Consider the following 23,164-nt stretch of genomic DNA (forward strand, 5'->3'; position numbering starts at 1 on the left):
TGCTCACCCCTGCAGGCAAGATAACTTCACTTGAAAGCAAGAACTCGGGCATTTCTGGGATTTAACTCAAAGCACTTATTTTAAAAGCTGTTGAGTCGCTTTTTAATCCCGTATGACACGGTTTAGACTCCGAAATCATGAGGGAAACGACAGGTCAACTGTCATCCTCGGCGTCGCCTAGCTGCTACCCCCATGGGTCCCTCAGTGACGCTTCTTCACTTGATGCTCCAGGTTGTGATGAGCAGGAGGAAAACAACGAGATGGAGGTAAGAAGTGTTAAAGAAACCTTACAGAACGTTTTTAAGCTATATTTACATTCTAAAGCGTAACTTCTGTGTTGCAGTTTCTCTATAATTGTAGTTTTCATTGTGGGGGAAAAAAAGCTAGCTTACACGTTTTATTCACGAAGTGTGACGTAGCAAATAATGGGGCAGAATGACTTTATATTCATTTAGCAGGCTACATAAACTTCTATATTTGTTCCGTTGTGTAACAGGTAAAGCAGGTAACCCTGTGCCAGAGGTCTGGGAATGTGAAACAACACAGCAAGGTCAAATAGTTGATCTTTTGCTATGTAATAAAGCTGCAGTGAGCGAAATTATACCGCTAAGTGCATGTCTAATTAGCATCATGCGTGTTTTGCTTGGATGTGTGCGCGTGGGCTTTTAGAAACAGGAAGCTGGTAGCTCTAGCTTAATGCTTTGGCATTGCTTTGTTATTGCAGGTGTGCATATACACTTATTAATTCCAAAAGGGCTAGGCATGCTAGATGTACTGTACTCAAATACTCTGTTTGGTGTTTAGTACTTGTTTGTATGTTTTTATGTCTACAGAAGGAAGGTGTTTTAACTGCAGATGTGGTCGCCAACTGTCTGTCCAACTTTGGCCGCACCTGCACAGGGCTACAATGCACATACCTTCATCTCTCTCTACCTGTAAGATACTTCTAATGCAGGGGTCTGCAACATTTACTTTCAAAAGAGCATTTTGCCTCAGCTCGCCTGATGAAAGTCATTCGGGAGCCGCAAAATCTACTTCTCCACATTAAGATAAAAAAGTGTATAATCAGGTGAATAATTCTCCAAACGAGAAGTTTTAGTGTTTATAAATTTGTACATGTGATTTCTGAGGGTTTTTTTACTTTTATTAACGAATTTATTTGATTTGTTTTTTAATAATTTTGCAAATTTAAGAAAAAAAATTGTAGTGTCATAGATTTTATATATTTTGCAAAATTTGGAAATTGAAAAAAGATAAAAAATGTGCAAAATAAAAAATGAATTAAAAAAATTTGCAAAATGGCAAAGAAATTGATGAAATGTCATAAATTTGCAAAGAAAAAAAACCTAAATAATGCAATTTTAAAATTTTGCTTAATTTCCAAAAAAATGTAAAAACTTTCTAAAATTGCAAAAAAGAGGGATTTATTTAAAAAGTTCAAAAATTTGCAAAATCTTTAAAAAAAATGTGGAATTCTTCTTCTGTCACAAATTGAAATTGAAAAAAAAAAAAAAGATAAAATAAAAAAAAAAAAAGCAAAAAAAAAAATAATAATTCAAGCTTTGTTTCAAGAGGTGATGCATTTTTAGTCCAAATTTTATATTATTATTTGACTTAGTGTCTGTGTCGTTATCATTAAAATATTAAAAGCCCTTATTTTAATAATATTTTAAAAGCTACAAGGAGCCACTGCAAAGGAGTCAAAGAGCCGCATGAGGCTCCAGAGCCACAGGTTGAAGACCCCTATTCTAATGATATCTGCAAGACAGAATATAGCTCAACTGACAACATGGCCTTAAGTGTGTTAACCTCCTACTTTATCAAGACAGAGGATTTCATGAAAAATCTGTTATGTTCAAGCTGTGGCGTGCTGTTTTTACAGCAACAACTGTCTTTGAGTTGAAACTTTGAGGCAAATTTCATCTGACCATGGTTTTGTCTTTGAATTTCAGAAACACAATCTGAGTGACATCTCCATTTTATGCAACTATGTCTATCTGCAAAGGCTGGAACTGCAACACAACAAAATAAAAGGTGACTATCACTTATTATCAAGGATTACAGCTGTCACATGTAAAAACAGCTCTTTATATGAACCTGAGGAAATTCTGAAAGAGGATATACCAAGATTCTGGTTGACTCAATCTATCCTCTGTTACTAATTTTTCTTAATCTTTATTTACTTTGTCAATGACTAGATTTATCCTGTGTCAGCCATATGCCCTACCTCTTCATCCTGGATGCCTCTCATAATGAAATCTCCAACTTTTTTGGATTTCAGCCACCCAAGACTCTTAAGGTAAAAACAGGACCTTGAGCTGACAGAATAGGACCATGTTTGATTGTTGGCTTGGGCTTCAATTTCTCATGCTATTCCCTCAAGATAGGCCCTTGGATTTCCATAGCCCATCTGTAGTCCTTTGAATATGCTTACAAGGCATTAGCCGCCCTTGAATGACAGTGAACTTTAGCAAATTGGAAATTCTTTCCCGTACTCTGTGGATTTATTTGAAGAGTTTCCTCGAGCTGCAATAACTTTGGGTTGTACTGTGCTTTGTCTTTCAAGGTAGTCAATTTCTCCCACAACCAGATGACAAAAATGAAGGATTTGTCAGCCTATCCGTTTCTCCGTGAGCTGAATCTGGATTGTATCCTTAAAGAAAGAGATTTGTACCTGTCTATGGGTGCATCAAGTACACATTCTGTTTGTCTCTGACACACAGCAGCAGATGTGTTTTATTTTATATGAAAATACAGTCTGTGATTCTGAATCATTCTCTTGTGTAGTATTCTTAATGTGCCAATTCTCAGACAACCGTTTCACTGAGATCACTGGTCTTGAGAAGTGTTGCAGCCTCAGCCATCTCAGCCTTGCAAACAACAGGATCTCTAGGATCAGCGGCCTGGACACTCTGCCTCTCAAACACCTCTGCCTGGTGAGTGGGAAGAGGATTCACAAAGTTTCCTGAAGGACACACAAATATCTCGTGGTGCTTTATGTTGTCTTGTTTCTAAACACACACACATTGGGTGTGATATTTAAACAGCTCTTTCTCGTTATGAGTGTTTTACCTATTTGAAATAAATATCTCTTTCCTCATTTTGTCTCACTATTCTCTCCCTTCTGTCTCTCTTTATGTCTCTGTTTTTTGGCTGCATTTTTACAATCAGTAAAACCTTGGCCCCCTGCTCGAGAATCGCCATATGGTCCAACAGCAGGCTTCTTTCTCCCCTGCTCTTTTTTTCTGTGTGTGTGCACATGCGTATTTAGTTCTTTATCAGTGTTTCTTCATTGTCAGCAGCCATCGGCATGGCCACGGCTGCCCCTGTCTCTAGCTTTGCTTTGGGACCAGCTGCTGCTGTTTGAGTGAGCCTGGACCAATTACAGCACGTGCATGTGCACATACTCACACACACTCACACACACACCTTGTGCATCCAACATCCATCTCATCCGCCCCTGACCCCTCTTCCACACATGCCGCCTCCCTAAACAGCACAGCCCTGTCAGCCAGCCTGTTTCACAGCCCATCACAGCATCGACCTGGAGCTTCAGGGGACCGGCATGGTTACCCGCCCCCGCTGACAGCAGCCCTCTGCCAGGTAACATGCTTGGCAAGAGGAGGCTGAGGATTGGCCAGACAGATAGATAACAACTTTAGTCGGAGGAATGGAGTGAGGAGCAGGCTGGGGACCCTGACAAGAGAGGAATACCCCGGTCTGCTCCTGTAGTTGTTAAGCGTGCTGTGCTAGCTCCTCGCCAGCTGGTTGGCTGTCAGTCCTCACCTGTCAGGCTTTAGCAGAAAGAGGCAGAGCTGCCACTCAACCCGGCACTGAGGGGGAGAAAAGATCAGATCCCCTGCAGAGCGACTGTAGCAGGTCCTCAATATTTATTAGCGAGAATCACTGACTGTATGTTAAGTAGAACTGCGGGTTAGAAGCCCCCTATGTACACATGCATATTCATGAACATCACGTACTGTCTTTTCAAAAGTGTCCTCTACTCTCTGTGTCCAGAGGGGGAACCAGCTGGAGACGATTGAAGGGTTGGAGAGTTTGAAGAGTCTGCAGGTTCTTGACCTGTCTGTGAACCGCATCACTAGTCTGTCTGGCCTCCAGAATCTCCACCTGCTGGGCTCCATCAATCTGGAGAAAAACCTGGTATTGATCCCAGACAACCTTCAGAAAGAATTAGTTAACCCCAGGAATCTGTCAGGCTAAGTTTTTACATGTGATTATGTGACAAAAATTTGTTGCAGATAAGTGAAATTCAGGAGTGCAAACACATTCATGACCTTCTCTTCCTGAGGGATCTCAACCTGCTGGGAAATCCTGTTCAGGTAAACGCGTTTTTTACTGATGGCATTCATCAACGGTGCAGAGACTCTGTTAAAAACACAATCACAGTTTGGGAGTATTTATCACTATACTTTTAACATCCTGTTTGATTGATTCTGAAGGAGCAACCGGATTACAGACTGGCAGTTGTTTTCCTCCTTCAACACTTGACTTTGCTGGACCAAGAGAAAGTCACTGTTGAGGAAAAGGTAAAAAAACAAACATGAAATAGAAGCTTTTGTAATTTGATGACTGCAAATACATGTCTAAACATGTCTAAACATGTATTTCCTTTGTACGTCTTATCAGGATGCCTTTCTTACTATGGAGCTAGAAAGTAAATGTTACTTTGAAATCTCAGGTTTCCTCAGTGAACAAGTATGACCCTCCTTTGGAAGTGGTAGCAGCCAGGGACCACATGACGCAACTGTTGTATCAGCTGATGCAGCCCCAGGTGCTCTATGATAGGTTGGTGCCAAACTACTTCATCATATAGAATATTTTCTGTTTTTTAGTTAATTTTATGTCTCAATAAAGTTAAGTGATCTTTAAGTTTGTGCAAATGCTGATAGATGTGGAACTGTTTAAAAGAAAAAACCTTAATGTTATTATTGTGTTTGTATTAGCTGTGAGGCTGTCTGCAGAGATGTGTGCTATGCTTTCTTGATTTACATCTGGTTAGAAAGAAAACACTTGTGAAGTTTAAGTGTGTCAGATCTTTTATGTGTGTGTGTGTGTATGTGTGTTTTGAAGCAGCACTTTGCCCAGTGCAGACTCCCCATACCCCATGCTGGTTCTGACGGGTCCTCAAGGCTGTGGGAAGAGAGAGCTGGCTCACAGGCTGTGTCAGGAGTTCAGCGATTACTTTTCCTATGGGTCAGTCTCAGACTTTTTATAAGCATCATGTATGTTGTTGTCATTTAAACCTACAACAGAGTACAACAAGTTTCTAGATACAGTTCATTGGACAAGGAGTTCACACACTTTTCAGCCAATGACTCCTAACACAGCAGTGCAGAGGCTGATGACTCTGGTACACTCACAGGCCAATCCAAAACTGAGAAGCCAGGTGAAGGCAAAGAACTGCCCTTACAAAGATGTTCTGAATTCACATTATAAAATTGACTAATAAAACACTTTAGTATGTTTTTGTAATTTTTTTATCCAAATTTTAAAACAATTTTTGTTCTCTATGAATTTTCAAATGCACTGTTTACAAACAAATCTAGAAAAAAGCACAATTTTATTTTTTCATTGACAAATTACGATTCTTCACATATGTTCCTGAACAAAAAAGTGTGTTTCAGCAGTGGTTGACTGATATTTTTGATAAATTTCTGACTTCTCAAGGAATTCCAGTTGTCTGGCTCAAGTATTTTTTTATGTCAGTCTATTAAAACTAAAATAAAAGATGTATATTATGGGGTAGAGAAAAGTAATAAATAGATATTAAGCTCAAATTGGGATAGGATAATCAAAATTTCAGAATAATTGGCGGAAATTTTGAGAAAAGTCAAAATTCTGAGATACGAAATCAAAACAGTTTTATTAAAAAACATGGGTCTAGTTTGGAGCCCTCGATCTCACTAGCCCAAACATTGACCTTCATTCCCTGTTTGTGCTATAGTTGTAGGTGTGTCATTTAAAGAAACCTTGGTTAACTCAATTTAAGGTGTTCTTTCTCATATTTGCCCTGGCAATGGAGCCAGGTTATGACAATACTGAATCAGACTATGAGATATGAAGGCAAAATATGAAATACCATGTCTACATCATAAGATGGAAATTTAGTAGAAGTTATGAGACAAAAAGTCAAAAATATGACATTTCATGTCAACTTGTGAAATAAGTCATCTTAGTCCCTTTACACATGTGTGTTACTGACAATGATGACTGCGCCGCTTTCAGGCCTCACAATGCAAAAGATATTGTTTATCATTAGACGGTGCCCCTGAAATAAAAAAAAAATAAACCATGAGAAGTATTCTTCAAAATTGGCAAGTTTTCTTTTTTCTCCCAACAAATGTCCCCATTCATTCTCAGAGAGACTAAATACAAGGAATTTCAAACATTTTGATACGCAAGAGACCCGAATAAAAAGACACTAAACTCATGTCTCTGTTGTATGTCAACACAAGTTTTAGTTGCTGTAATCGTTCCTCTTGTCTGCACAGTTTGTCGAGCAATCCCCCGTGAAACATCAGAGCGACAAAACTCAAACTTCATCTCCCTTGCCAAAACAATCTTTTAGTGTAGCCAAAGCCCAAATGAGACTTCAGCAGTCTGACTCAGCCAAAGCAAGTTGTTGGAGTCCATGTCTCGGTTGTCACGCGGGGAATTATTGCCGGTGTTTGTCCTGGCGATCCTGCCAACAGGACTTATCTCTCTGCTGCTTGTTGGGAAGGCAACTTTGGAAGACTCCCAGTCAGTTTGTCAAACTCAGACTGCTGAAGCCACTTATTAGTTTTGGCTTGACTTCATGACACATTCATCAACAGAATGAGGATTGTAGGTTCTGTCTCTTCTTCCTTGTTTTACAATCTAGGCACAAGGGAAGATTGATGAAGAGGATAAGCAAGTGTTTGTGTTTATGTCTCTCTGCCTGTCTGTGCAGAATTTGTCACACCACAAGGGGGCCCTACTTTGGAGAGGAGAATGGAATCGACTACCATTTTGTCAATGAGGAGGAATTTCAGAACATGGTACTGATGGTGAGTTGGTTTATAGCTCATCAGCTTTTACATTCTAGCTTTATAACAGCAGTTGTGTTGTGCTTAAACAAGTGAATACAATCAGTCTCATAATTTACAGAGAGTACATTAAAAACAAATAGATTACATAAAAGAGTGGAAACAAACACCTTGGTAACTTTTTTCTACAACTTTGCAGCTGTTTCAGTTCCTGGAACGTAAATACTTCGACCATGACAGAATCCAAGTTGTTTTTCTGATTCACTTTCTTGTTTTCATTAGCACTCAATCTCTTCTCTTTATCTCTATATAATGGACCTCTGATGCTCAAGCTTTTGTGTTGTTTTTAGGGCTGTCACTTTTCAAAGCATCTTGAACAGTCTTTCAAGACCCAAATAATCTTGTTTTCTCTGGCTATGTAAACACCAAAAATACCTAAGAAGAGTGGATTCTCTTCTTTTATGTCTGTCTTCCTGTTTTTGATCAAAAAAACAGACAAAACTTACTTTTTTTTGATTGTGCTAGTCTGGGATGCTCCGTCCTTTGATCCTCTTCTGATCTCGGTCATCTTTTCTCAGGATCTCGCCGCTCTTTCTCTCTGAACTACTGCGACACAACCTCAGTTGGAGCTTGAGCTGCCTGAACTTTTCTTACAGCGTCTCGCTATGTCTCTGTCATCTCACATCTTCTCCTCATATCCATGCTGAGCTCTCATCCAAAGAGCACACCACTCTCACCCACAGTAGCTTACAAGCAGGATTTTGATTGACAAGCTCCGCCGTACCCCACCTCCCCCAGCTGAAAAACATAATTTCTTCTATAGACGCTGGAAACAGTTGCAATCCAACTGACAGACATTTTAATATTGGCCAGTTGAAAAAAATGTGGATTTACATATCCTCTGTTTTTAGTGTATCCATTTGTTAGTCATGCACTACAATTTTGTAATGTCCTAGAAATCTAATTCTTGATTCGGGAACCTTAAGCAGATATGAGATTAAAATGTGATTAATTAGATTAACAGCACTAGTTTTTTGTTTCTTTAACTCAAAATGTGTCATTTGAAAAGTATAACATTTATGAAAATTTTAACAGATGACAAGTAAAAATGTTTCTGAGGGTTTTGAATTTATCTTTATAAAATAGAATTGAATAGAAAAATACTTTATTTATCCCCGAGGGGAAATTCAGGAAATTTATGTGCTCGCTGTGGATAAAATTTCATTAAAAAAGTCTTTCTTTAACACTCAGTGACTGCTAGGCTCATATTTCATTTGCCTTGTAAAGGCATCTGTCATCAGTAACTGGGTTTTATCTATAGAACACTTTGTTCATAACCATCCAACAAGTGGACCAACAGTTCTCTCTAAGTCATAAAAAATGGGTGCTGGGGTCGAAGGCCTTGAACACATTTGTTTTCCATCTTGTCCCCCTTGTAAAGCTGCCTGTGATGTAAGGACAGTGGGAGATGATGGATTGAGGTCTGGGTCATGAAGTGATTTACACAGAGCAAAGCTTTGATGCTGGACGCCTGTTGTCTGTTCCAACTGAAGGAGTGGATGAGGTCAACTTTATAATCCACCCTCCTTCTGATTTTTGTTCGATTGTTTGCTGCTTTGTCTTTTCTCTCCTGACTCCTCATACTTTAGTGCGTGAGCTGCTACTTCACTCCTCTGTGCCTGGGATGTGATTTTCAGTAACTATGCAATCATAACCCTTAATCCCACTCGTGGTTGCTGTTCAAAATTAACCTCAATCAGCACTCCTTGCTACTTGAAAGCCTCCTCAGAGTGTTGTAAACACAAGGAACACCTGCTGTGCAATTTTCACTAAATAGCATCCACCTTCAATAGTTATCCCTCACAAGTATTGCGTTTGTAATTGAGTGTCTGAACGCTTGTCGGCGACCTATTTAAGAGGGTTCAAAAGCACCAAATAAGGTTGAAGGGAGGGTTTTGTTTCTTAGTTATTAAACCCTGGGGTCTGCTTGATTGTTTTCTGCTCCAAAAAGCAGAGAGAAAAGAGTTGAGACTTTTTACTTTAGGCAAGTTAGATCCTTTGTTGATCTTTGGTTGGCACACTGTTCACTCCCACTGGCCCCAGTTGCAGCATTTCACTTCACGGGCCAGTAAACAAACAAAGTGATGTCCAGCTGAAGTTTTTCTGGTGATGTCACCTGATGGGGGTTTTAAATTTTGTTTTACCAATAAAACCCCAAAAGCAGCAGACAAAAGGTCATCAGGGGTCGTGTGTGAGAGGTAACAAAAGAGATTTTTTTGTCTTTACCATCAGGTCAAAAGTTCAGCTCACAGGTGGACACACACCTTTGGCTGTTAATCTTGTTAGAACATGCGGAGGTTTTGTATATGTGTCAAGTCTTACGTCCTCTGTTGAAGATAAATGCTGCCCTGAAGTGTAGTAACATGATACATAGAAGGCAATAAAATAACACCACAAATTGCCCTTTCATTGTTTCTCCTAGGGTAAGTTTATCCAGACCATGCTGTACGGGGGTCACAGGTACGGCCTGACGAGAGACGCAGTAGAGGATGTAGCCAGAGAAGGACTGGCCTGCTGTGTGCACATGGAGCTAGAGGTGCGTATGGAAAACTTTTAGCCAGAGCCATTAAAATGTGTTGGCTGACACAGGGTGGAGAAAGAAGAGCTGTCAGCATCAAAGGAAATACCATACATGTAGTTCTTCCAATACTCTGAACCTATAATTTCTTATTGGTCATTATGTTTGTTGTTGAGGAACATATTATACAACCCTGGTTAGTCTAAAACAATGCCATTTCAAAGGGTGTGTCCATAACTTGATACAAAGAAATATATCCAAGTGTATAAACATACTGTATACAGTAATCTGCCACTTTATTAGGTGTAAACCTGTTTAATTGCACATTAATGAAAGTATCTAATCAGTCAGTGGCATGGCAGCAAATCAGTGCATTTAAGCATTTAGACATGGTGAAGACGCTGCTGACGTCAAACTGAGCATCAGAATGGAGAAGAAAGGTGATTCAAGTGACTTAAGTGACCCAACAAGCTGGTTTTAGTATTTCACAAACTGATGAACTGTTTGGATTTGCAAACCCAAACATCTCAAGTGTTTACGGAGAATGGTCCCAAAAGGAGAAAATATGAAGTAAGTTGCAGTTATCTGTGTAACAGTACTTTATTGGTGACAGAGGTCAAAGGAGAATGGACAGACTGGTTGGAGCTGATAGAAAGGCAACAGTAACTCAAATAACCACTGGTTACAACCGAGGTCTGCAGAAGAGCATCTCTGAACACACAACACGTCCAACCTTGAGGCAGATGGGCTACAGCAGCAGAAGACCACACCGGGTGACCCTCCTGTCAGCTAAGAACAGGAAACTGAGGCTACAATTCACACAGCAACACCAAAACTGGACAATAGAAGATTGTAAAAACGTTGCCTGGTCTGATGAGTCTGGATTTCTGCTCCACATTCAGATGGTAGGGTCAGAATTTGGCGTCAACAACATGAAAGCATGGATCCATCCTGCCCCGGTTCAGGCTGCTGCTGGTGGTGTAATGGTGTGGGGGAGATTTTCTTGCCACACTTTGAGTCACCTAGTACCAACTGAGCATGGTTTAAAGTCCACAGCCTACCTGAGTATTGTTGCTGACCATGTCCATCCTTTTTAAGCACAGTGTACCCATCTTCTGATGGCTACTTCCAGCAGGATAACGCTCCATGTCATAAAGCTGGAATCATCTCAGACTGGTTTCTTCAATATGACAATGAGTTCCCTGTACTCAAATGGCCTCCTCAGTCCCCAGATCTCAATCCAGTAGATGCTATCACATCAATATGGACCAGATTCTCTGAGGAATATACACATACACACAAGGCTAATAAAGTGGCAGTGAGGGTGTGTTAGTGTGCAGTTAATGATGTTAAATGATTTAGACTTTTTCCTGTAGTAATTCAGTTTGCCTAACTCCATGTTAAGAGGCCTGCTTTCTTTCTAAGCAATTTCTTTGCTACACAGGAAACAGTGTTTGTTGTTCTCAAACTGTTACTTGAAGTAGCTGCAGACTATATTTGTTTTCTTTTTGCCTGATTGAGTTAGAGGTATAGCAAACAATTTCTGAGCAGCCCCTGGGGCAGAGATTGAAATTTCCCTGCATCCAAAGTGTGTTTTATTGAAATGAAAGATACCAAGAAGTGTTTCTATAACTCAGGAGTGTCGGTGTGGAATCACACTGTATGGATTACTAAATTGCCTCTTGTCGTTTGTGTGTTGCTGAGTTTTTACATGATCATTTTCAATCTGTAAGTCCCCACAGCACGGTGTGAATCACTTCAGAGAGCTGTTAAAGTTATAATAAGCAAAACAAACTCTCATGGTAACAAAACTACGCTGACTATCATTACAGGGTGTGTTCAGCATGAAGCAGAGCTGCTTTGAGCCTCGGTACATGCTGCTCATCCCCACCAAGGTGGAGAAGTACACGGACCAGCTGAAAGGCCGCAATCTCTACACCAAAGAGCAGATTGATGCTGCAGCTGCTCGTATAGATCTTTACACCAACACCAACAGGCAGAGGCCAGGATTCTTTGACAACGTTATCCCCAGTGGTAAGACACAGAAACACGTTGTGTCTGTAGTGGTTGTTGTAATGAAATGGAATGTTTTCATCCATGTTGTTTCATGTCGTACTCGTTAATTTAAGTGTGTGTTACACAGGATAATAATGGTAATTTAAAATCCTCTAGCAGCTAATCAAATCAATCCTACTATTAGTCAGTGAGAGTTTAATTGCATCACAAAGCGTTGGAACAAATATCTACGATTAATTCTTTACAAAAATCTATTTCCTGCCAAAGAGACATTTAGATTATTCCTGTGGGACGTTTTCTTCTCAGCACTTATTCAACCTTTGGATATGATGATGAGGAGGAAGAAGTGCAGAAGTCTTTGCTCTGTTCAAAGGCAGTTTGTCATTGCAGCGCCTCACTGAGCGAGTAATACCCTTCTGTATCCTGTCTAAGCACGAGTGTCACGAGTAAAGCCTCAGATAGATTAACACACTTCTCTAAAATCCATACTCTACACTTTCAATCCAATTACCACATGTATTAAGGGCACGTAGCCGCAGAATAGCTCTGTTTATCATTCCCTCATGAAAGCACTCAGACATGTTCGCTGTTTCCTTAATGAGATGAACATACAGGGGGTGCAGAACCTCATCACTTTTACTCACTGCTAGCTAGCACATCATTACGCTAAGGTCATCATCCCCATATCTTTGATTCATTACTCTTTGATGGGAGACGCATTGGCTCTGTTCACATCTACATTTTCTTTGTGTGTGTGTGCAATGTGATGTGTGTGTGTAGATGACTGCGAAGAAGCCTTCCAGTCTCTGAAGCGGGCGGTGAAGGAGTACCTGTTGCTGGACGAGCAGGAGGGTGGAGAAAACAGCAGATCCTCTGACACCGCTCTCGGTGTGTGTTTGTTTGTTTGTTTGATCATCATTAGCATAAACAAGTTTTGTGGAGCAAGACAAGGTTCAGAATGCAGTGGAGTGTGTCTCTTTTTATCATAATTTTTCTCTTAATGAAAAGAGATATTCACCAGAGTTTACAAGTCGACCGTTTGCGAGAGTGAGAAAAGCTTTGTCAGGAGGACAAAGTTAAAACTCATTGAAATTGTTTGAAGGGTAACTTCTTAATATTGCATTTTGCAACTGATGGAGCTAGGCTTCCAGTTCTCTTCCTGTTCTATATCAGGTCTGTCCAATTTGGACCCCGGGGGCCAAAGTTGGCCTCTCTTGACCACAAATTAACACTGTGTTACATTTGGAATAGGGTGGCGATAGTCCCATCAGTCCATGACCAGAGAGTGAGAGGATGCAGGGTCATGGCTGGGATCGAGCATATGAGACAGTAGTACCCTGACAAGAGAAAGTTTAAAAATAGTTGGGAACATGAGTCCCTTTTTACAGAAATTGATGCCACAGCTGTATGTCTAATATGTAGACAGAAAGTTGCTGTGTCCCATGTTGTTTAGATTGTATTGCACTAAATGTCTTTGAAGACATAGGCCTAATATTTGTGCCATATGGATGTTCAATAACCAGCAACCCTCCACCCTGATTCTTTTTTGGCCCCTCACTGAAAAGAATTTGGGCGCCCCTAATCTTTATACATTGGGGTTGATTTTTAAGGAACACAACATTCCCATTAATTGTTATGCTGATGATGTTCAAATCTACCTGTCTTGACTTCACAATCCACTTACTCCGTAAGGGCTTTGCTCAAATGCCCAAAAGATACTAAGTCCTGGATGAGTGCAAACTTTCTGCACTTGAATGAAGTAAAGACTGAAGTGTTCATGTTTGGTTGTGGTCCAGTGGATTTTCCACCTGGTCTTCTGGGCCCCCTCACACCATCGTCTTCTGTGAGGAACCTTGGGGTAATTTTTGATGACAGGCTGAAATTTGACCACCAGGTTAGCTCAGTCAAAAAAAGCTTTTATCATTTGAGAATTTTATGGAAAGTAAAGGGGTACCTGTTGTACAGAGGCTTAGAAACTGTGATCCATGCTTTTATCAACACTAGATTGGAGTATTGTAACTCTTTGTATTTTGGACTTGAGAACTCACTTTTACATCATCTGCGACTGGTTCAGAATGCAGCTGCCACATTTCGCCTGTTTAAGCTTTGCTACACTGGCTCCCAGTTGCTTTTAGAATAGATTTTAAAATTTTATTGTATGTTTTTCAAGCTCTTAATGGCCTTGCCCCTGAGTACCTATCCAAACCTCTTCATCTTCATGTCCCAGCCAGGACACTGAGATCATCTAGTCTGTTGCTTCTGGTCACCCCCAAAACCAGACATAAACCCCTCCCCAATCACCTCTTCGCTCTGGCTTTTAATCAAAGCTTGAATAGTTCTGGCATGATTGTTACATTTTAATGTATTTTATTCTATTCTATTTCATATTATATTTGCTCCATTTTTATGTTTTTCTGAATCTTAGTATTATATTCTGTTATTCTTCTGCTTTTAATCTGGACAGCACTTTGGTCAACTTCAGTTGTTTTAAATGTGCTCTGTGAATAAAGTCTGAGTTGAGTTGAGATGGCTTCCAAATCAGTAAATTACACATCTCACTCTGTTTTTACTCTGTACATTAACTTTTCCATCAACTTTTCCTGTTTGCAGGTCATGAGCCGGAGCAGAAGCCAAACTCAGCCTTATCCAGATCAGGCACAATCACATCGCTCTCTGCCACCGCCCTTGAACCCTCTGACTTGTCTTACAGGAACTATCTCACTAAGATTCAGGCTGAGCTCAGCCCGCAGAAGAGCCCCGCTGTGAGTTTCAGAGACGTAAAGTGAAAAATTTATACAACATGAATCCAGTAAAAGAATTTGAAATAGATATCCAGACTTTTAAAGATGCTGACTTAAATCACGTTTCTTTCTTCTTCATCACGGCTTCATCTCCACTCCTCTGTCCTGTTTTCCTCCCACCTCTCTCCTTCCGCTTTTGTCAATTTGTCTTTCTCTCCACCTCCCTCCTCTGAAGGAGCTGGCGTCCATCAGGCGGCGAGAGCAGCTGGTGAGGGAAGCTATCGCAGGGAAGAGGCCGGGGGTCTACAGCCAGCTCTTCAGAAGGTTTAGTATGCACTCAATTACAATTTAATACTAATTTTCAAGTGGACGCCCTCTGTAGGGCCAAATTGATTTAATTGGTGCTCTTGTCCTAACTGTGTTTTGATGGTTTGTTTTGGCTGATTGTTGACCTTGGAGGTAAAGTGGCAGGTGTCTAAATTATTAGCATTCACATATTTGTTAATAAGATGTGCTTGTATCGTGGCACTTTCCTAAAATAAACCCCACTCAAGGTCTAAAAACATCAGATTAAAATTAGAAATCTGAGTGTAAAATTGCTTTTTGAGAGGATTAATTCTTTTGAAGAGAAGAACTATTGAATTAAATCTGCTTTTTTCAGCTCTGCTCAAACAGCACCGTCATCAGAGCAGAATCAGGATGCAGGTGACCATCTGAGTCAGGACAGCAGGTAAAGAATACACACAGACACAGTATGAGTGGTGAACAGACTTTTTGAAGGGCACGGGCAAAAAGAAAAAAAACAAGGTTCATACAGTGCATTTTCACCACCAAAGAGGGAACTGAATTCCACGTTTTTCAAGGGTACGTGAGCACACATTTCTGCTAACCAAGGTCGCACTTTAGGACGCATTTTAGCTATCAAGAGGGTACTGTTGCGCTAGTTTTGGCTCCCAAGAGGGCAGTTTGGCACACTATGGTCTCTGAAAGGGCACTTTACTCATGTTTTGGCTTCCAAAGAGGAACTTGGGCGTGTGTTTTGGCCCTACACTGTAAAAAAAAAAATGGACGTCATTTTGCTCGGCTCAAGGTGAGGTTGTCACAAAAACTGCTCCCCCTAGTGGCTGGCTGCAGTATAGGTCAAAAAATCCATCTCCTCAGCCATAGTAGATGGGCTGTGGTCAAACTTTAAAGAATTAATACACTGGGTAGAAATGTTTCTCACATCCAATTGTTGTGGTGATTTGACAGTATTATTGGGCTGCCTTGTATTCAGGTCCTCTTTATTCTGAAAAGTTTTGTTTTCATTAGTTATAAGTTATACAAATAACGTTTCCTGACCTGGCTCCTCTGTACTCAGCCACACGTTTAAAACCACAGTACCTTTGAGTGTGTGTTTGTGGGTGTCTGTGTAAGGCCCCGTTTGTACAACAATGTTTCCTCCAAAAACGGTAAAACGCAGTAAAAAAAATCTGCGTTTGCACGGAAATGCCGAGGTCCTGAAAATGCTGTAGTACGCATGCCAGCCCTACAGGTGGTGCTATAACTGTCTTTTTGAGAAGCAGCTTTTGGTAGATCTCCACTGAAGTAGTGTATTGGAGAATACTAAGTGCAAAAGTGGAGCAACAGATGCACAGTCAGCAGATACAGTAGATTAAGCAGCACAAGCACAACCAGTAGTTCGCGATGATCGTAACAACCGTTTTCAAAAGTTTGTGTTTTAGGTCGGCTGAAACGCTGTTTCTGTGTAGATACAAGGCTAAAACGCAACAGGGAAGTGTGTAAGTGTGTATGTGCTCAGTGGGGGTTGGGCGGGATGGGAATGGGTAAGGGTCGTTTTTAGACATGTAAAGCACTTTGTGCTACATTTCTTTTGTATGAAAAATGCTCTATAAATTAAGCTTAATTGATTGATTGATAATATATAGTTATAAGAGGTTAAAAAAAAAAGCTTTACGTCACGTTTGACGATGATTGACAGCTGCTGTTCTTGTGTATTTTTGGGGGAATTCTAAAATATGTTGGGAGGGAGAGCCAAGAAGAGATTAGACTCTCGAAAGGAAAAGTTATTATTAAATTATTATTTTTGTCGCCCAGCTCCACTCAGAATCTCTCTGAGTCCTCATAGTCTGTGCTGCGCAGACTCTGGCTGCACAATGGCTACCAATGGCAGCGCTTGTGAATTTTGGCTTCAAAACTCTACAATGATAAATGGTGAAGCCATGCTGTCCACTCTCTATACAGTCAATGGTTTGGCTCTCAAGAGGGCACTTTAGCATGTTTTTCAACAACTGAAAACACTTGTATTGGATCAGTATCAGTATCGGTCGATACCTAAAGCCCAGGTATCAGTACCAGTGTCGGAAACTTGAAAAGTTGGATTGGTGCATCCCTACATCCTGCCAGTACAAGCCATGACTTATATTAACACACGCCTCATGAATTAACACATACATTTGCACACAACAGAAAGAAGCACTTCTTCTCCTTCACCTACCATTTATAAACAAGCTTTCATTTCAAATGTAGATTGAATCAGTTAGACATGAACACGAACATGTCATGTGTGCGTCTTACATACAACAGCACAGACAGCTTTATCGCTCTTGTCAAAATTAGCATCAAATTAACTTAATGATTCTGACAGGAGAAGGCCTGTTAGATACATCCAGAGATACTCGGCGTGTTCAGTCACGTTCACTTCGTTGCCTTTGGGTTCATGTTCTGAGAATGCAAGTGGCACCAAAACCACAAGTTCTGTCAGCGCAAAGTGAGCGATAAATGCCTGCAGTGTGTAATGTTAGCATTACTCAGCCTTCCAGTATTTCTGTAGAGGGTTCCAGGCATCTGTCGACAGCACACTCAGTGGGGATGTGTCTTCACTTGTGAGTGTATCTCATGAGCTGTAACTCCTTTCACCCTGATGTTATGAATGTTTTAGTTTATATGTGTGTGTGGGGTTAAGTTTTTTTCTGACACCAGTAGTCATTGAGGATTAGAGCAATATTATGAACATGTTAAGGTTTATTGGATAAACCTGTTTAGATCGCAACTAGATACTTGATATTTTTCTTACATCAATTTTGCTCTCCTTTTTTACTCTGCTCACATTTTAACTTCCCCTCATGAGCATCCTCCTTGTATTCCCTTGCCTCCTTTACCCTCTTCATCCTCTCTTCTGTCCTTCTATTCCCTCCTCTCGCAAGCAGCTCGGACGAGTCTCGCGCCAGTTCAGCGCTGTCTGTGCCCAGTTCTGCTGGAGCCTTGTCGGGTTTAGTGGAGCCACTTGACATCTCTGTCCTGAGCAAAGCCTTGGAAACACCCAAAGGTTGTTTTATTCTTCAATTGCTTTTATTTTAACAGGTATAATTTATAAGTTGCTGTTGTAAGAGAAAAGAGAATTGATGTTTTATCTGCCAATAACTGGGATATTTGTTGTGTCTTCTTTATTCATTCATCTGTTTTCAACCCTATTAACCCTTAACTTTCTAAAAAAAATAGTCACCTCTATTGTACTAAAATCTAAAAATGACTAACTCTTATAATGTTTTTGTTAATTTTAATTGTACATATTAAATATTTTGAGTGTTTCATACCCTGTGTCACCAGGCCTAACTCCTGAAAACCCTCCTCTGGGCACGGATCAGCAAGCTTCAATCTTGTCTTCGTCTACCGATAGACGTCCTGGATCTAACGTCATGGCTGTCCTGCCACCGATCCCCACCGGTCGCAAGACGCCCTCAGTATCCAGCCCAGCTCCTTCACCAAATCCCTAACCCAAATCCACAGGCTGGAGGAGGAAAGGGAGAAGTAGTTTCAAAAGTGTTAGGGTACCTGATTTAAGATGTAATGTGACAAATAAGATTAAAAATGAGAAAAAGAAAAGAAGGAAGAAACGTGTGTTCATCATTATTTTACCACAAACCACACAGACTGTGATGTTGTAGCCAAACTTTTTTAGATGAGACATCGCTGTAAGAACTTGCCTTTCTCCTGTGATCTGTTGCTCTTGTCACAACACGCCTGAATCTTTACTCTACACCACCAACCTGACAAGTGACGGCATTAAAGCCCAAGTTTAATTTCACTTCAGCGTAATTATAGCAAAGCCTTTCCGCTCTGTAGGATGACTGCTGCACTGCCTGTCAGATGAGGACTGTATACTCCGACTATGACGCAGATTGAGGAGCGTGTCATAAAATAAAGCAGTGCATTAACAAAACCGCTTCTTTGTCTTTAAGGGGTATCACTTCATCTGTGTGCTTGTAGAAATGTGGTACCCATAATGCTCTGTGGATGTTGCATTAATTTTCTTGACATTGAAGTGTTATTATGTTTTCTACTGTTCAGTAATCTCATCAAAAAGGATTTGCCTTCGACATCTAGTCGCTGATCTTTTATGCACAGCATGGAACTCTTGTCATTGGATGATAAATACATCATTAATCTTTATCTCCTCTGATGGGATTATTTATTCAACTGGAAATACGCTCATATGGAAGTTGTTGACAGGTATTAAACAGTGAGCATCACAAACAAGTTGGTGTGATTTTGTCAGTTTATGTGTGTGTGTGTGTGTTGCACCTGTAGATTTGTGAATTTTTAACAGCAATCATCTTTGATTCATTGCAAAATTGAAATTGTCATCTGTCATATTCGCCTGCGTTGCTTATTCAACAGCCCGTCTGCTCGTAGATGCATGTGAATGAACACATGCAGGATGTGTGTTCTGTTTTCTGGGCTGTGTGTGTGTGTGTGTAGATGCAGGGCTTCCACACACAGAAACACACCTGGCCATCCATCACTGTCGATCTTCCTCTCAGGCAGCAGATGTTGCAACGCTGTCATAATTCTTTGGCAGTTTGAAACCAGACAGTGTCTTAGGGGCCCCTGGGGTCTAACCTACTTACACAGCAGTCTCATACTATCGCCTATCATGGACTAACCTGTGCATTCGTTACAGACTAGATACAGCTGTGTGCGTGGTGAGGCGCTCCACAGTACTGTGAGTCTATTTTGGGAGAAGTACAAAGTAATTGTGCAACAAAACTCTGGTGATACACACTTTTCTTTACTCGTCCCTGCTTATTTTGTACACATCTGTTACTGTCATAGGGCCAATCCCAACTCTGCCCCTTAGCCCTTGGTTTTGAATGTTCATGCCCAGTGAAGTGGTGTCCTAATATCCCTGTAGATAGGAAGGGCTACACAGCCCTTGAAACAAAGACAAACCACAACCTCACTTGAAACCAATGGGTATGGAAAATTTCCCATTATATCTTTTTTTTTTTTTTTTTGGTTTTGTTTTGTTTGTATTTCTTTAAATTCTTGGCCATGTTTGAAATTGCTGGTTATATTATGAAATCGCTCGTCATAAGGATCTACCTAGGAATGGGCACAAAATTAGGTACTTTTATAGATAGTGACCAAATTCTGTCTGTGGTACCGTGTGCCGATTCACATAAAAGCAAATGGTACCATGTTTAGGTACCTAAGCGCATCCTTGTGACTGCAAGGGAGTGGAGGAGTAGGCAATTTTCCATGCTGGACATGAACACAGCATTGCTAGTTTATATACTGGAGAATAAATATGTCAATTTAAAAAAAAACAGATTTTATTATTAAACAAATGTTTATGTATAACCACATAAACACACACAAAAGTGCCAAAAATCGTATCAAAATCAATTTCCAGGTACCACATGGTTTTAAATATGAAAGGTACCCATCCGTAGACCTCCGGTCTAATACTTTGAGACAAGACTGAAATACCAAAATCTGCTGTTTCTCCATTGTCCACTTGAGGCTGGCTCCATAAGCAATGGAAGTCACATACACACCAAGCCAAAAAAAATGTTTTACATATTTACAGCCCGATACAAAAAAATGTCTCCTGCCTGAATCGCTGATTTCACTATCAGCACACACTGTGCAGGGGGTGAATTATTTCCTAATTTAGCCGTTTAGAGGCTATCAATCAGAGGCACAGCTCAGGTCATGTGACAGAATGACAGGCGCCCTATAGCCGTTAGTGTGGAGACTTGAAGCCCACATCACTTCAAATTTGGCTGCACCAGCTGATTCCCTTAAAAAATATGTTTCAGAAACAGACGGGTGACGTCAGGGAGAGTATGTCGATTTATTCTACAGTCTAAGATAGCATTAGCTACAGCTAATTGTAACAAAGTTGGTACAGATGCGTGGAGCTCAAGGCTAATCCCAGGATAGCAGCTCAGCATAAAACAGAAAACGGACAGAGAGGGACTGTCCACACAACAGTTTTGTTACAAAAACTAAACTTTGACCATGTAGCTAGGTCTCCACTGCAATAAGTTCACTCTTAATACATGAAAATTTGAACTAGATGTCAAAACCTCCACCAACATGTCACTACTGATGTTGTGCTCGGTTGGTCAGGAGCAACATCTCTGAACATACATGTAAACACAGCAAAATAAAGAGAGGTGGCACCTTCTAGTGGTGGCACTTGGCACTGCTGCAGTACATTTATAGCAAAGCAATAGGACTGTAACATAATAATAGCTACACTGATGTCAGACCAGGGTCACAAATTCACAACAAACAGACTTTACTGCAATGAACTGCATTTCATGAGTGATTAGACAGAGAAGCTGCATTCAGGAGCTGCATAAGCTACACAAGCTACGATAAGCTTACATTACAGTGTTCAGAAGCTACATAATATAGCTTCTGAATACTGTAATGTTAGCTTGTTTTTTTTTTCTTTTCTTTTTTTTAATAGCTTAGCTTTATCATCACTTTGTAAAAATGTGTTCGGTTTGAAAGTGAAGAAACAGTCGCTCTGCCTACTACAGCCAGCAAGCGGCCAGAGGTGATGACGTAGCGGGGATCAAGTGGCGTCTTGTTTCTAAGAGATGTGTTTTCACCCCTTCCCTATTGTCCTTAAAACAGAGGAACAAGGGGAAAGATTGACAACTGGGATTGTTCCTTAATGTCTTCTTTCACGCACTGTTGTGAAACTGTGAAACATAAGCCATAAAAACAAATCTGTACACAGCGTACAGTAAGCGTCTGCAAAACTCCACACTCTGCTGAACCACTCGTCCTCCCTCACTTCAACCAGCAGCAAGTAAATAAACATGTCACACACTTTCATCCAGACATAACTCCACCAGACAGCAGCTTTTTTTTACCAAAGAGAAAAGCAGAGCACATTTTCCAGGAAACATCAAGACTTGCTTGCATCTAAGATTTATGTGTTCAGGAAAGAGTTGTTATGGGGAATACAGTATGCAGAGGCACATTATCAATTTTCACAAAGCTCAAGTGGCCGATGTACTGAATTAAATTTTCATGGTATTTGTTCGACTAAATTTAGGAAAGGAAAGGCACTAATCTGTTCATATTTCCAGGGAGGATGGTGTTTGAAAAATGCAGAAATGATACGAAACTGAAGAAATCAGGAACAGTACGACATCAGTTTGACAGACAGAGCTGATGCCACCTTTGGTTGTTGTGCTGAAGAGTTATGTTGCTGCTTGGATCGACAAAGTGAAATGACACACCAACAGTCCGAGTTTGTTGTTTTTCATCAGTCGGCTTGTACGTCTCTTCTTTGTTGTTCAAAGCGACTCTAATGAGCCAATCTAACATGGACATCACACCAACACAAAAGAACACAACAGGCTGTGAAAAATCCTTACATTGAGTTATGATTAAACCATGCTAGAAGCAGATTTAAGCAGTGTAAGTAATCTTCATGTTAAAGCTATAAAAATGACAGGACGTACATTATTTATTGAGCAGTTGGCCTCCATCTCTGAGTTTTGTACTGGCTGAAAGCCTGAACCACAGTCAGCTCCTGCAGGTCTGCAGAAAACTGGTCTACACATGTGGCTGTGTTTTCAGTGCTGCTGTAAATTAAATTTACATTTTTTGTTGATCTGTCATATCTCGGGTGTGAAGTTGGAACAAAGAAACGCAGAAAAGTGATGACAGATTTTATTACACACAGTTTTAGTTTGACTGTAATTACTGTTTGTTTATAGTTTGACAAAAATAGATGATCAATTATTCTTATCTAGATAATTAGAAATGTAAAATACTTTTTTGAAGTCTTCCCACAAACCAGTGTCTGCCAAATGATGACTCTATACTGTTACTCTATGGAGCTACAGGTTGGGTTAAAGCTATTGATCAAACTTAGCTTTGACGTCCCTGACACACAAAGGGAATTTCACCTTCACTCTCACTTCAACAGTTATTAAACAAAACTGGTTAATTTTTCAGTTGTATTGAACCCTGCAAACAGACTTTAATTGGTTTGGTATAAGTTTATATTTGGGTTCAATATTTCGCTGTTTAAATTTAGCTAACACATTTTTACAGCGTAGGATTTGATGTTTTCTGTTATTTTAATCATCATTTTTAGTCTGTACTAGCAGCACCTACTATTTTGACTGAAATTAAATCTGTAGTAGTCAGTTTGCCAAAACTTGCAAAATCTGAAGTATGCCAAAAATTCCTGGATGTCCTACTGATCTAGGAAAATTTCTCAGTATGCAACGGACCTGTCTACCTGGCATACTTTTTTCTTACAATGCACGGCTCCAACGCTGTTTGTCTATGTGGGTGGCAGGTTTTGGTGAATTACTGCCATGTACTGGAATGTGTCAGCATTACAACTACAACACAACAGCACTAACGTTAGACGGTCCCTGAGATAGAAGTGAAGTGATACGAAAGAAAATCTTGTCACATCAAGTCGTAAAACAGGTGTTTACTTCTACAAATTCATTCGCCCATTTAAAAGACTAATT

General features: G+C 40.3%; 1 protein-coding gene across 4 annotated transcripts; it reads left to right on the top strand.

Moving 5' to 3' along the window:
• Positions 1-20: 20 nt before the first annotated feature.
• On the top strand, positions 21-18,859 carry lrguk (leucine-rich repeats and guanylate kinase domain containing). 4 transcript variants are annotated; one of them, XM_074698346.1, is made up of 21 exons: positions 21-266; positions 497-550; positions 834-935; positions 1,953-2,034; positions 2,199-2,299; positions 2,567-2,648; positions 2,812-2,936; positions 4,018-4,161; positions 4,260-4,340; positions 4,461-4,547; positions 4,700-4,806; positions 5,092-5,214; positions 6,953-7,049; positions 9,511-9,624; positions 11,439-11,640; positions 12,403-12,510; positions 14,233-14,384; positions 14,599-14,687; positions 15,025-15,093; positions 17,573-17,691; positions 17,973-18,859. In XM_074698346.1, exons 1-21 carry the CDS (start codon positions 138-140, stop codon positions 18,137-18,139), a joined length of 2,334 nt encoding a protein of 777 aa, XP_074554447.1. In that variant the 5' UTR covers positions 21-137; the 3' UTR covers positions 18,140-18,859. The 4 variants fall into 4 exon arrangements, with proteins under 4 accessions (XP_074554447.1, XP_074554448.1, XP_074554450.1 ...); XM_074698347.1 differs by having other exon boundaries at positions 5,095-5,214; XM_074698349.1 differs by lacking the exon at positions 497-550.
• The last annotated feature ends 4,305 nt before the right edge of the window (positions 18,860-23,164 follow it).

Source organism: Halichoeres trimaculatus, unplaced genomic scaffold (assembly GCF_033239565.1).
Source record: "Halichoeres trimaculatus isolate MK-OKI-2021-1 unplaced genomic scaffold, fHalTri1.1 fHalTri1_scaffold_21, whole genome shotgun sequence".
NCBI lineage: Eukaryota > Metazoa > Chordata > Actinopteri > Labriformes > Labridae > Halichoeres > Halichoeres trimaculatus.

Excerpts from the sequence above, each read along its gene's own strand:
- lrguk (XM_074698346.1), top strand. The coding sequence starts at position 138 with ATGAGGGAAACGACAGGTCAACTGTCATCCTCGGCGTCGCCTAGCTGC. Across the intron at positions 15,094-17,572 it reads CATCTGAGTCAGGACAGCAG|CTCGGACGAGTCTCGCGCCA; the intron begins GTAAAGAATACA and ends TCTCGCAAGCAG. Across the intron at positions 17,692-17,972 it reads AGCCTTGGAAACACCCAAAG|GCCTAACTCCTGAAAACCCT; the intron begins GTTGTTTTATTC and ends CTGTGTCACCAG.